Genomic DNA, 15,443 nt, shown 5'->3' on the forward strand with positions numbered 1-15,443 from the left:
TTGATGTAATGTAACCAAGAAACAGTGAGTAACAAAAAATTTCTTTATTGAACTCTTTGGACAATGTTAAGAGTGTAAACTAAATATTATGAAATATTTTAGGTAATTACATGTTTCGAATTTTTATTCGAAAATTTAATTATTATTTGATATTAGAATTTAATATAAAGTTATGGATTTTACTTAAAAAAGTAAAATCCATAACTTTATACCTTAATGCAATTCTGTTTAATTATTGTAAAAAAATTAGTACTGTGAAATTAATGCCAGGAATGGGGACAAAATGTGTTGAAAACTGATATCCATGTAATTGATCATTTTAGAAATTGTCTAATGCTACCTATTGACATTGTTTGAGTTATCTGAAAACAATTCGTTCACATAATCGAAAATCTGAACTGTTAGAATTTGGTTGTTTTACAGAGAGAGAGCACCTAATTAACCCAAAACGTGACTTTAACTCTTAAAGTTTGGTATAAAAAAAATGTTTGCACTCTCCAGATAACACATATACAAATTTTATCTTTCCCCACGCAAAGTAAGATAAAAACACACCAACAGTATATCCAGCAGCATGCAAAAATATGCCGTTGAGTCATCTGCGCAAAAGGTTCGTTTTTGAAGGAACGGTCAGGGTAGGACATGGTAAGTGTAAACAGTACTATAAGAAAATACCATAGAGTCGAGTGACTTTGGACTTAAGGTAATTTCATCCACTGCAGCTGCTGTTTTGTGTGTGGTGTTTTGTGTTTGGTAATGTAAAAATAATAGGTGAGCCACAAATTCATTGAAAGTTTCTTTGTGAAAAGTTCTAATTGTTTAGAACTTTGTAACAAAAAGTTAACATAAAACATAAGATCAGAGCTAATAATCAGTGAAATAATAATAATTAAATAATTAATTATTTTAAGATATGCATTGACAAAATCACCTTGTAGTTGGAATAAATTACCTGAAAGAGTTAAAAATCAGAATTCTTGGTTAATAAAATATAACCATCAGCTGAAGTGGGAAATTGGTTCACTATCTCTGGACAAACTAAGAAATTGGATGACAGAATCAACATGCAAATATCAAATAGTACTCGCCAAAGGAAGAGAAAAATCAAAAACATTAACGAGGTTAATAGGGAGGCCTGTTCTCGATTTAAATGAAATTGGATGCCCAAAGCGTGAAAACATAGCATGTACTTTTAAATGCTTTTGAAAATATAACAAAAGATTCTGTGCTTTTAATAATGCTCAGAAATATATGTATTAGTTTCAAAAAAATAAAAATTTGACTCTTAATTTTACTATAGTAATAAATTCCCAACGATCTCAAATGAGAGTCACATTGTCGAAAACCACATGATGGCAATTCCTCAATCATGGGAAGAACCTTTGAACAACAGTGCAAAGTTAACAATAAGCGTATTAAGGACCAAACAATAAGATGGTCTTTTTCACTTTATTTATTTTCTGTATGTTACATTCAGTAAATACATTGTAAATAATATTTAACTCAAATAAAATGTGTAAATTAAAATGAACAAAAGGGTGTCGTTGATGTGTTATGCAATATATATATATATATATATATATATATATATATATATATATATATATATATATATATATATATATATATATATATATATATATATATATACATGTGTGTGTGTGTGTGTGTGTGTGTGTGTGTGTGTGTGTGTGTGTGTGTGTGTGTGTGTGTGTGTGTGGTGATCAGCTTTTACTCGGTTGTTGTACATTTGAATAAAATATAGATTTAATGACTAAAAACCGAGATAGCATATAAAGATTTTAATGACAAATACTACTAGTTTCGGCATATGGCAGCCTTCTTCAGGTATTTATAAAGGAATACTAATAAACATTGAATTATTTAAACAAACTGGAAATTACAGGTACAAATTGCCTCACATAATCGATACATAAAAACGTTGTATTTTTTCAAGTTGTTCCAACTGGCGTGCCATTGTTTATTGCAATTGTGCGTGCAGGTTCACGTGAACGCCAATATTGAACAACTGCAGCATGGCTATCTGGGATGTTATAACTTAAATTGTTGTTTAAGTGGACTGGATTCAGCAGGATTTCCCTTGATTCTGCAATTTTTCTCTCAAACTCATCATCACAGCGAAAGATATTTTCTGATCTATTCCAGCAAACGGAGTGGCTTTGTTGGTTATCATTAGGATTATTTGAAAAAAGAATATGACTGGATAACGCCGTTGCATGAGATCTTTTGTAAGAGATGTCTCTCTTATGCTCTTCTATTCTTTGTTCAATAGATTTGTTTGTTTGTCCAAAGTATGGGATATTGCAATCGCACCACAATTTATATACACCAGGGTACTTAAGGTTGTGATGAGTAGGTTTTGGATGGCTGATTAGAGAGCGGATTTTAGGAAGTGTGGTGAAGAAGGTCCTGATATTATATTTTTAAGGACTTTAGCTATTTTTTGGACACTGTGCTAATGTATGGAATGGAGATGCTACCTTTAAAATTAATAGTCTCTGTTGTGCACTGCCTAGGAGGATCCAGAAGAAATTTCTTAATTGTTTTTTCAGAGTATCCATTTTGTTTAAAAATAAGAGTGAGGTGATTCATTTCTTTTTGTAGTTCATCCTGTTCATTTAAGAGGGAACGTGCTCTGTGTCCTAAGGTAGATATGGTTCCAAGTTTTTGTGGTGGAAAATGATGAGAAAGATTATGCAGATATCTATTGGTATGAGTAGGTTTTCTGTACATAGAGATTTTTAATCTTTCAGAGCATCGTGTAAGCATAACATCCAAGAAAGGTAAGGAGTTATTATTTTCTAAATCAGCAGTAAATTTTATATTAGGATGTTGGATGTTTAGATGATGAAGAAAATCTGTGAGAGATTTCAATTTCAATTTCTTGCCACAAACTAACCAGAGGGACTTTTCTTTCTTTTTTTGTTTTGAAATTCCACTCAGTGAATTAGAAGTCATATTTGTTCATGCAAGCCATCAAATATTTCAAGAAACTGTGTCAACTCTTGCAAGCAAAAGGAATCGGGTATTAAATTAATAGCTAGAATTTCAATGGAGAAGATTTCATCTGAAAAGTGATAATTTGTTACCATATCTGTAGATACTTCCACCAGACTAGAAAAAAAACAGTCGTACTGAAAGTATGACTGTTAGAATTTGGTTATTTTACAGAGAGACAGTAGATAGTTAAATCCATAACGTTTCCTAAATTCTTAAAAAAAATTTTTTTAAATAAAAATAAAAAATAAAAACGTTTGGTGTAGAACAAAAAAGACAGACGTGATAGCTAATAATGTAATTGTGTCTTTGAAAATGAATAAAGTACAAATGAATTAAATAGTGACAATATCTGTAGATGTCTCCAACAGACTGGTGTATTTGATCATCGTTTGGAATTAAAGTGCGACTGTTAGCATTTAGTGATTAGAAAATTGTCTAATGCTACCTATTGACCTTGTTTCAGTTATCTGTAAACATTTCGTTCACATACTCAAACCCCAAACTGATAATCTCTAATAGAATGTTGGTGTCATCACAAGAACACACCATGCAAAACATCAAAAGGGAGTATACATTGTACGCTCACATAAACATATCATATAGTCTAAAGTTTTAAATGATTGGAAATTGGTAACAGGGAAATTAAACTAATCACAAAGTACAGAATACTACTGAGCTAATAACACAAAACATTATGACAATGACGAACGTGTGTCACACTGGGAAAATTCTAAGATGTTTTACCTCAAAACATTGCCCACAATTCCATAGGCCAACCAAAACACCACATGATGTCACAGAGACATATGTTCCCCAGAAATTTCCAAACATATAATGTCACGATTCCTTATCTCTAAACATCACCCTTAATGCTTATGTGCGAACCAAGCACACCACGTGATATCCCTGACAGAACGGGTCCCCCAGCAAAATTCCAAACACTATCTTATCACTAACCATCACCAATAATGCCATACGCAAACCATTTACTTATCTACAACTCAAAACAACACACATCCAGTGACGTCATTTCCCCATTCATCCTACCCCTATTTTGTTCATGGTGTCCCAACAATCACGACACGAATTCTTATCTCTAACCTTTTCCATTCAAATCAATAACGTCACTTATTTACAACTAACAAATAATGTCACTTATCTTCATCTGATAACAACACACATCCACGACACTAATGTCGCTTCCCCATTCACCCTACCCCTATTTGATTCATTGTGTCCCACCAATCACGACGCAAGTCCTTATCTCTACTTACACCTACAATTCCATATGCGAACCAAAACACAAGTGCTGACGTTACTGACACATCTGCCTCCAGAGAAATTCCAAACTCATGACGTCACACACACACACACAATGACATCATCATCTCAACAACCAATCACGTCGCAATTCCTTATCTTATCATGATCTTGATCTTGTTAGAAGTGACCACCCTACTACTAAGCCCCCCACTGGGAGCAAAATTCCAGAAGAACCTGAGAGAGCCAAACTCTCGAAAACTCAGCGTCTATTTTAGTCGCCTCTTACAAAACGCATAGATTACATCAGTGCTATTCTTATCCCGGCCACCATACGGGAATCGACATTTTGAATTCTCTCATGAAATGAAAGAGTTTCCATATTAAAATTAAAAAATTGTGTCAAAACAGACGATTATGAATATTTGTGTATGTGATAACATTCCTGATGTCATCAAATTTGCAGTGCAGAGTTTATTGTAATTTTGAGCATTTTATTATGTAAATTTCTCACACATTATGAATTAGAACATTGTAGCTTACATCGCCTTTTACATAATTTGCCATCAAATATTTCGATGTGGTGTATATAAGCGCAGGATTTTATATTACCAGTCAGTCAGATATGTAAAGTTAATGCTTACTTGAGAGAAAGAGCAAATATCGTTTTAGTCTTACATTTCATGAGTGGACCAGTATGAGAATGAAAGATGTTTCAGTATTATTGTTCATTCAAATGTAGATAATGCAAAACATTTTCATTTAGGATTAGTTCGTATTATTCGTATTACCGTAAAAAATGTACTCTATTGATATTCAGGATACTGTGCATTGTGAAATCACGTAATGCAAGAATTTGGAATAAATAAATAAAAAAAATTTTAAAAAAATATTCTATCGATAGATGAAGAGAAAATGCTGAAATTTGGACGTGAAAACAGTTAAAAAAACTTCCTCCGCATTAATCATGACATTCAAAAGCAGTAGCAGTTGTTGGTATATTTTATTAAAAATATAATAAATAATAAATATGTAAAAGATAACTTACATGAAACCCAATTTATTGTCCTGAGAATTTCCCGGACATGAAAAACCAATGTATCGAATTACACTAACCTGGATTCCCCTTTTCACTTAATTGCATTACAAATATATTAACTATATTGAAAGCCAAACGGCTATTTTTCTGGCATCCTTAATAATAATTAAGGGGATACAAATCCCTTGTTGTTCAACTGCCAGTAAGCAAAACTCTAAGATCGAGAACTACGAATCTATGAGTTCCATATATATACCGAAAAACTATCAGCGAATCCAAGTGTAAATGACCACTTGGTAGTACAACCCCAAAACAACTCGAAGCAAAGGTGGAGCAAGCTCCCTCACTATCCTTGATATTTTCTCATAATGTAAAAACACAGCTCCTAGGGGATGTAATACTGTAATTACATTAGGAGGAGAGGTCACTACCCAGACCGGTTTCAACCTTTCTTGAGGTCTCATCAGTGAGTAGGTAGACCTCAAAAAGATAACAAGGTTTAAGTGAAAAGAACTTACATACCTTTACTATACGAATGTCATAAAGGTGTGTTTGTATATTATAACATAAATCTAGTTGCCTTGGTGTTGAACTACCAAGCGGTCATTTACACTTGGATTCGCCGATAGTTTTTCGGTATATATGTGAAACTCATAGATTCGTAGTTCTCGATCTTAGAGTTTTGATTACTGGCAGTTGAACAACAAGGGATTTGTATCCCCTTAATTATTATTATGGATGCCAGAAAAATAGCCGTTTGGCTTTCAATTTATGTTATAATATACAAACACACCTTTATGGCATTCGTATATAAATATATTAATTCGTAATTATCCCTGGTAGAATACCCTGGGAGGGTAATGGATGGCAATGCTGTAGTTAATGAAGTTCTAACTGAGGCTCGGCTATTGCTGTTACCCTCCTGCCATGATCAGAGCTCTCATAGCTCAATAACACCTTATCCCTACACTGTCCTCTACAGATAACGGGGAAGATGAAAAGCATTCTTGCTTCGCCCCTTTAAGCCTTATAAGGACTATAAGAATTATCCTTGGTATATATATAATATATCAAGGATATATATATTTATATATCAAGGATTACCTATAGACGTTGCAACAAGGTGTTTTTATTTTTAATAAAAATCTCTAGAGATATAGATGTAATAAATTTTTTATTACATCTATATGGTTATCCTAATATACAATGTCCCCAAGTTAAAAAATTTATTACATCTATATCTCCTCCAGAGATTTTTATTAAAAATAAAAATACCTTGTTTCAACTTCTATAGGTAAAGTTGATAAGGCTCCGTATTAATAAAACCTTGTATTTAGGGTCTAGCTACTCACTGAGGAGACCTCAAAAAAGGTTGAAACCGGTCTGGGTAGTGACCCCATCCATAATGCATTGCAATATACATCTTCTAGTGAGATGTGCTTTTCATTATGGAAAAATACTAAGAATAGTGATCAGAGATTTACCCACCTTTACAATGAGTTGCCCTGGTGTTGTACTATCTTCAGACTTGAACTTTGTTTCAGGCGCAAACTTAATTGTTTGCATACTTGGGATTAGGAGTTAAAATAACCAAGTTTATAAAATTACTTGGTTATCCTAATATATATATATATATATATATATATTAAGGGGATTTGTATCTCCTTAATTATTATTAACTACATTGTGTAAATCATTGCACTGTATTATGTTATCGTCCATAAAATTAGGTTTACTCTTTTTCTCAATGCAGTGCTTGATCTTTGTACAATTCCTTTCTGTCCTCAGATCACAGATCCAATCGAATTTTAAATATTGATCTCACCTTTGGAGGTGGTATATCCCGAAGATAATAAAACGTTTACTTGAATCGGTGCAGAAGAGAGATATTAAGCACTGGTCAGTGAATTAAGATATTTAACATATTTACATTTAAGAATCTATTTAGGTAGTAGAGTTTGTCTAACACAATCCTTACGTTACTTACAACATCGGTGATGTGCAGTTTCCCACTTAAATTGCTATCAATTTTTAATCCAAAATAAGTTATTACACTGACTTTTTCTGTTTCCTCACAGTTGCAATTTGAATTTGTCCTGCAATTCCAATCATGCAAAATTAATTGTGCGGTGAAGTGCATTTTACTTGTTGCATTTCGCAAATTAAAATTTACATATTTAGTTTTTGAGACATTCAGACTGAGTTTATTTGGAACCAATTTGTTACTTTTAAAAGATCAGCGTGCACTATGGTTTGCATTTGTTCTGCTGTGTCCGTAGAGAAAATTAGTACTGTATCATCTGCAAAAAGCGCTTATTTTACTGTTTACTTTGAGATTGCAGAAATCGTTGATATAAATATTAAATAAAACTGGTCCTAAGACAGGTGCTTATGGTTCACTGCAGTCTACCGTTTTGGAGCTGCTGTAGCTTTTGTTTATTTTTAAGTTGTTGATCTACATTTAAGTAATTTTTGAACCAGTTTAGTGCAGTGCCTCGTATTCATGACTTCTATATTTTTCATTAAAATTTCATGTGATACAGATTCAAAAGCTTTGTGTAGATCTAAAAATGCTGCTAAGGTTAGTTTATGTTCGTCATGGGAGGTATAAACTGTGTTTGTGAAGTTGAGTAAAGCATGTTCTGTGCTAAACATTTCCCTGAACCCAAATTGATTCTTTGAAAAGTTGTTTTTGTCCAAAAATTTCACGAGTCTAATTTTTACCAATTTTTCTAATTTCGAAAATACCAGTAGAAGGGAGATCGGTCTGTAATTTTTCAAGTTATTTTTGTTTCCCTTTTTGTAAATAAGTACAGCTACAGCCTTATTAAAATCCGATAGAAACGTGCCTGTACATTAGGTTTTCATAACGTACATTTGGTTTTCTTTCACAATGCTATCGTATCCTGAAGTTTTGGTAGATTTTAGGCTAGCTATAACACTTTTGATTTCGTTTTCACAAGTGGAGAAAAGACAAATGGAATTATGGGGGATAGATGGAGTATTGCACTTTCTTTAGACAAACCCATAAACACGGTTCACGAAGCCGGCAAATTCTACTCTGCTGTCTTACAAGATTTCCCACGTTCACTTAATCTTGACCAGGGTGCACGAGAAACATTTTCCCTTCAGTTTCTTGCTCAGACTGAACTGGACAACGAACTCGATTGACGAAGCTCACTTCCATCTGGACAGTGCTGTGAATACGCACAACTACAGAATTTGGGCAACCGCAAACCCACACATTGTGAGACAGATTTCGCCTCATTCCCCCGAAGGTCACCATTTGGTGTGGTTTTACAGGGAATTCATTATCGGACCTTTCGTTTTCGACGAAGTCGGTCCTGCTGGTTACCTTCACTGTTAATGGCCAGCGATATGCATCTCCCTCTCAGCCAATCATGTGATTTTAACATTTCAACAGCTACAGTGCCTGTATTCAACAGTTTCTATGCAGGATGGTGCCCCCCTCCTCACATCACCACCCCTGTCAAGACACATTTTACCCAGGACAATATCAACAGCGTCATTTTCCTTAAAAGTGACCAGCGCACTTGCCGGACCTGAACCCTTGCGACTTTTGGTTGTGGGGATATCTCCTAGATGTTGTGTATCGTGCACGCATAACTAGCTTAGTGGACCTCAAGACCAGCACTAAGTACCAAATCCACAACATTTCGAGTGCAACTGTTGTACGTTCTGTGGTTGAGCATGCGATTTTGCGATTTCGCTCGTTGTCCACAACGGAGGGCAGCACATCGAAGATGTTGTGTAACCACACAACGCGCCATGTGTACCCTACGTTTTGTGATGTTTTGAATTACCCACTATGGTAATGCAGCGACATGATGGCCCTAGTGGCAACTTTTAGAACTAACGTTGTTTTTTGAGCAAAATAAAATTCCATTTGATTTTTTAACGATACTTGTGACATAATATTAGAAATATATACACGTTAACACAAGAATAATGTTTAATTTGCCAAATATTTTCGGTCTGAATATTACAGACCATCTTCAGTGGCTACATAGGAATAGCTTTAAAAAACAAAGTGGAATACGAACAATTGATCATTCACACATAGAACGAGCCGCGTGATGTCATATCGCTAAGTATTAGAAGAGTAAACATTTTTAAAGTCATAATTAAAGATATTAATTCAGAAATTCATATAATAAACTTAAATGACATTAGACTAATATAGGAAATTTACAAAAAAAAAAAAAATAGGATTAAAATATTAAATCGTTCTGCTGAGTAGTTACCCAGTTCAAGCCTTTCGAAATGTGAACCTTTAATTATAATCACCCTGGAAATAAAAGCTGATTAATAATTACTTTTAAATCTCTTAAAATATAGGTTTTTAAAATAGCCTAAGAGGGGCTTCGTATATTTTATATTCATATTATTAGTTTATATGGCAATTTTTTATATTATTTTTGTTCCATATTTTTAATTATATTTTTATCCTCTCATAATTTTGATTCTTCACTATCCGTGTTGTATCCTTCATTTGTATTCTGATTTTCGCCTTAATTATGAGTTCAGAATACCGAAATAATCTTTCTATTAAATTAAATTGGATAGCTCAGATATGCATCCACAGTGATATGTTATTGAAAATAAAATTACTTTTCAGTAGATTTATCAGCCTTGAGGGAATCAAATTTAGTCTTTTAAAAAAGGAGCTAATTTATCGATAAAAATTAAAATAAAGTAAGCAATAATGACTATTGTAGTAACAAAACAAAATAAAATAAAATCAGCTAACGCCTTTTCATTCCCGTATAGGGAATAGGCGAGGCCGTTTAGCCCTATTTAACTTTTGGAGACTGAGTGGGCAGTTCAATCTCCACCGTTACCTAATCAGAGATAGCTGGTCCAAGGCTATCTCTGTCCAAGGATATCCAAGACTAATTAAGCGGCACGCAGTGAAGAGGAAGCTCAACAAGTGCCGCCATCTCGTGGTCACTAATCGTAACACTCGTATTTAATGTCTGAAATAATGTGGGTTCTACGGTCGATTTTCTTGAGTTTACAGGACGAAAAACCTGAGTTTCCTGGAGAAAAAACCCACTTGCCGTGCTAGAGATCGACTAACTCGGGAACCGGTCGAAAAAAGGCTTAGAAAAATTTCTTCTAGTCGCCAACTAGAATCGAAACCGAGAAGTCTTCCTTCGTGCGGTCAAGCGCCGTGGTATGCAAACGCCACAACCACTGAGCTACACATGCTCTAACAAGCAATATAAATTAAGGAATTATTTTAAGAACATGAAACACAGGCCTAGAATGAAAATTATTTATTTTTTCATTTAATTTTATTATTATTAACACCATGTTCCAACAAAAAGATGTGCACAAGTTACTTCTTCTTTAGCCCTTCTAAGTCGTGCCCGTCCCGACGATAAGGTAGCTATCCGTATGCCTCCCAGTGCGTCCTATGTCTGTACCCGCGTGTGTTCACGGGGCCGGTTTGCCTGCTTGTGGGAGGAAAAACCCCAGATAAACTGGGGAGAAAACGCCTGCAGTCCAAGTCCACGCCCAAGACCTGCTAACTCGGCTATATCTGAGAAAGATCCTAAGCTCCTCATTTCGGCGACGGGAATCGAAAATAGGACACTCCTTTCTCAGACATATGGTTGCGAAGCGCATAGCCACTCAGCTAACCGCTGGGACATGCATAAGTTACAAATAAGAAAACTTATTTTTCTGTGTAATGTATTGACTGTGTAATTGTTGACAGAGATATCTTTGTGCTGGTTCTGTATACAGATTATTTGAAATCGGAATCGATCATCACTTAGTCTTAAGTAGGATAAAACGAATATCACATTAAAAACAACAATATATAAGAAAAGATTGAAAACAATTAAAGTCCAGCAGCTTTCACAGGTAAACTGTAGACTCAACTAAACAATCATTATTCAAGAGGAATGCAAACACGAGTACCTATCAATGCTTGCGGTAAAAATACCTCTTAAGTCTGAAATGTGGAAACGCAGCTGGAGCTGATGATATTCGACCAGAAATGATGAAGCATAAAAGACATGCAGTGATTTCTCTCCATTAATCAGAGGGCCTCGTTATACGGTCTAATTCCAGATGATTGGAGCAAAGTTCTCAAATTTCCCATCTATAAAGAGAAAATAAAACTCATATGAGAATTACAGAGGACTTTCAGGTAAGATTTATACAAGCATACTTGAAAAACAGTTGATTAAATTTGTAGAAGAGAAACTTGGATAAGAATAAGCCATATTCACGCGAAATAGAGGTTGTCAGGATCCTTATCATGGGAATGTGACAAAGATGTGTACTTAAGTTTTGTAGATGTGAAAAAAGCATTTCGAAAACACTACTGTTATATGGAGTGAATGGGGCATCACACAGAACATTGCATAGTCTATATTTAAGTTGTCTGTCAGCATTTAGAATTAAGATAAATACAGTAAGATGATTTGATGTAAAATCAGGTGTAAGAGAAGGTTCTCCGCTCTTATTCATCGTCTATATGGATCGCGTTATATAAGGTGCCATTAAACCTAATATTAGAATTGGAGATGGCAAACTTAGTTCTTTGTTTCATGCAGATGGTTGATGTACTCCAAGACAAATCTAGTGCAGATCTCCAGCCTTTCCCTAACTAAACTGAATAACAGCTGAAATACATTTGGCATAAAAATCAGAAATAAGAAGACCAAATATTAAAATAAGCACGAACATAGAAAATTTCAGCTGCATTCTGACTGGAGATCCTGGATATCAAATACAACAGTTGAACTACTTTGACACAGTGAAGAATGCAAATTAAGTAAATTTAGAAATAGACAACAGACTAAGCATGACTGGTATTGTGGGGAGCCAGTTGAGCTAATTATATAAAAGAGAATTTTGCCTTATCTGATGTAATCAAGATGTAACACATCGTTGACCACTGTCTTCAAACAGTGGTCAACGATTCTGAAGCTTTTCTACGATGTTATTGTTCTAGCGAGAATTCGGTTCATTCTTGATTATTATTATTATTATTTTAAAAATACAATCTTATTTGCAGGATTAACCCGTTTTGGTTTTCTGCAGTCAGGTAGAGAGGTTACATGCTGATTGTTTGTTGAGGCATATTACGTAGGAATACCAGTTGTTATAAGATGAATTACAATCATTCTTGATTAGTTCATTATCTTTCTATCTATCTGTTCACTAGGCATCCACATATGCTGCATGGTCATACCGATACTCGGTGATGTGCCACACCAGGCTTCGCCATGTATCATTCATGTCATGTATTATTCTATGCAAGACATTTGCCAGGAACTTAAGTATATCTATTCAGGACATGCTGAAGTACAAAGCAAGTAACTATGACCAACTGAGGAGTATACGTGCGAGTACTTGGGGATTATGGTATCGGCTGCTAGACGAACGAAGATCTACAGTGCGTGGAAGGCGTTTAAAATATTTAATTGACGCAATATCGGAATGTGTCCCGAGAGATTGAAGAATAAATAGGATAGGAGTGAGAGGAAGGACAAGCAATTTACTAAGCTAGAACTTCTTAAGAAAAAAAAATGATATGTTGCGTGGATAAGGATGACATCAATTATGAAAATTATAAGAAACAGTTCAAAAGAGTTCCAACTCTTGCACGAGAAGCTGTTTGGATATGAAACGAAATTCAGTCTGCAAGCTAAAGACAATCCAAAAGAATTTTTTCTTTATGCTGAAAGTAAAAAAATGAATTAATGTGAAAAAATAATTCTACTGAATACAGATGGTATGAAGGTGAAAGATACAGAAGAGGTTGTTTAGCTAACGAGTGCCCATTTTGATTAGGACAATCAACCTTGGTGTGTGCAAGATTGAGCTCACTGCTACCTCTTCATATATCACTGAATAACACTTCAGCAATAAGGAATGATGGGATATCAGCACGGATGTTAAATGACCTATTACTATTTGTTATACGTTATTTGAATAAGCGGAAGTAGTGAATATGCGAAAATGGCTGTTCGCTTAATGTTAGTAAAAGTACTCAAATTGGTGTAATGAGATATTCGGTGGGTATTGTGATGGCAGAATTATGCTAAAAGAAACTGATCAATGTAGGGGATATTGGAGTATGGGAGGGGGAGGGCATATAACAGAGTCGGTAAACAGAATTCAGATGATAATTGCGCTGCTGAAACGAACCTTGACATATGAAGATAAGAAGGTAATTTTTCCTCTTTACACGTATTTGTTATAACCTACTCTCTATTTCTGCACACAGACCTTTTCTCCTGGTTTCTGAGGTAATGCAGTTTGAATATAGCGGATGCAAAGGAAAGTGTTCAAGATAGCAGGATTGTGGAATGTAGATTATGAAGAGAGACTGAGAATTTGTGGACTTTAGATGGTAACAAACAGGAGAAAGGTTGGTGATATGAAAGAGACCTACAGACTTCTGAAATAATCATACACGATGGAATACATGTGGATGGGATGTTTCAATTTTCAAAGATAGGCAGAGGACAAGGAGGTATCCAGGAAGTTGAGGAAAGGGTGGCCCATAATTCACGAAGGAGTTTTAACTTTCAATAACGTTTTTAATTATTATTTTATTTCTTTTTCAGGTAGTCTAAGGAACATTTGGGAAAGTTCACAAATTGTTGGGTTCACAACCCAACAACACCAAAATCAGGCAATTTTATTTTGAAAATCAGCATTCGATTTTGGCCCGTCTTTGTGAAGCCGAAAATGGAATGCATTTACGTGATGTAATATAAAAAAAATCTCCAGTTCTGTATTTCATTATAACAAAAAAGATTAAAATAATTAATAAAAAAATAAAAGTTAAAGTTAATAGAATAAAGTTTAAAATGCTATAGAACTAAAAAACATGTCGATTGAATTTTTAATATAATAATAATAATATAATATAATAATAATGAATAATAATAATAATAATAATAATATTTTTTTATTATTTTTTTTAATTACATACATTACATACATTTGTTACAATTATTATATACATTACATTCATTTGTTTACATATGATACATTACTTACATTTGTTTACATGTGATATTTACATTACGTACATTGGTTTACATATAATACATACATTGGTTTTCTTGTGATACCTACATTACATGCATTTGGTTACATATGATACATCTTGGATGAGAACTAATTTTTTTTCCCTTTCATCCTCGAAGCTTAAATGTAAGCTTATCTGAGGATGACACCAGTTGATTATTATGTATTGTTTTTTTTGTTTTTTTTTGCTGTGTTAGGATGCTGCGGAATCTATGATTGAGAAATTCGTGCGCGCGCACTCACACGCACACGCATGCACGCGCACCCCCCCCCCCCCACACACACACAATAAATGGAATGTACTGATGCGTCGCTGAACTGGAAGCCTGAGCGAATATATTGTGTTTCATTAAGTTTGTATGGTATTTTGGGTGCGTGTTTCTTGTTCGTAGTATGTCCTTAGAGCTCTTTTCAGGCTATTGTAGTTTGTAATATTCAAAAGGTAATTTGTTTATCATGTCTGGGATGTAGAAGTTTCGCGTGGCCTTTCCGTAGTGATTATTGTATTTATATGTGATATAATTAGTAGTCTGAGGTCTTGTTATACGGTATATATTTCTAACTGTCCTGTAGTTGGCATCGAAATAATGTTTTAGCAAGGCTGCATAGTGACATAAATGTTTTGCTGTCAGTATTTTGTGTTCTGCCATTGCAATGTTTATAAGGTCGTGATTTTCTCTTTGTTCCCAAAAGATCAGTTTTGTCATTTTGTACTGTAGCGACATTCATCTATTTAATTTGTAGTGTGCACAGAAAGCATAAGTTGTTATAGCGTCTCTTAGTATATTTTCGCATAGTGGTTTGTATATTAGTGTTTTTAGGCGTATGGGAACTATGTCATTTAATCTGTAGAGTTTGCCACTTATTGTTCGGAGTTTGTTGTGTAGATGTTTTATATGGCTATTCCAGTTCATATCTGCATCGAAGTAAATTCCAAGGTATCGTATTGTTTCAACCTGAGTGATTGTAGTGGTTTTGCTGTTCTGTGTGTTTTTTGTGTTGGAAAGTGGATGTTGGATGGTTATATATTTGTTATCAACTG

The 15,443-nt window shown here is 34.3% G+C and overlaps 1 protein-coding gene across 1 annotated transcript in view; it reads left to right on the plus strand.

Moving 5' to 3' along the window:
- Positions 1–13,941, plus strand: part of LOC150102283 (cytolytic toxin-beta-like) — a 64,302-nt gene extending 50,361 nt beyond the window's left edge. Inside the window, exon 7 of the mRNA XM_090399550.1 lies at positions 13,933–13,941. Within this exon, the coding sequence (XP_090255676.1) occupies positions 13,933–13,941 (9 nt within the window). The remainder of the gene's footprint in view (positions 1–13,932) is intronic.
- Positions 13,942–15,443: the final 1,502 nt, after the last annotated feature.

The sequence above is a fragment of the Typopeltis vanoorti genome, chromosome 10, assembly GCF_054136105.1.
Source record: "Typopeltis vanoorti isolate ZY-2024b chromosome 10, IOZ_Tvanoo_1.0, whole genome shotgun sequence".
Classification (NCBI taxonomy): Eukaryota; Metazoa; Arthropoda; class Arachnida; order Uropygi; family Thelyphonidae; genus Typopeltis; species Typopeltis vanoorti.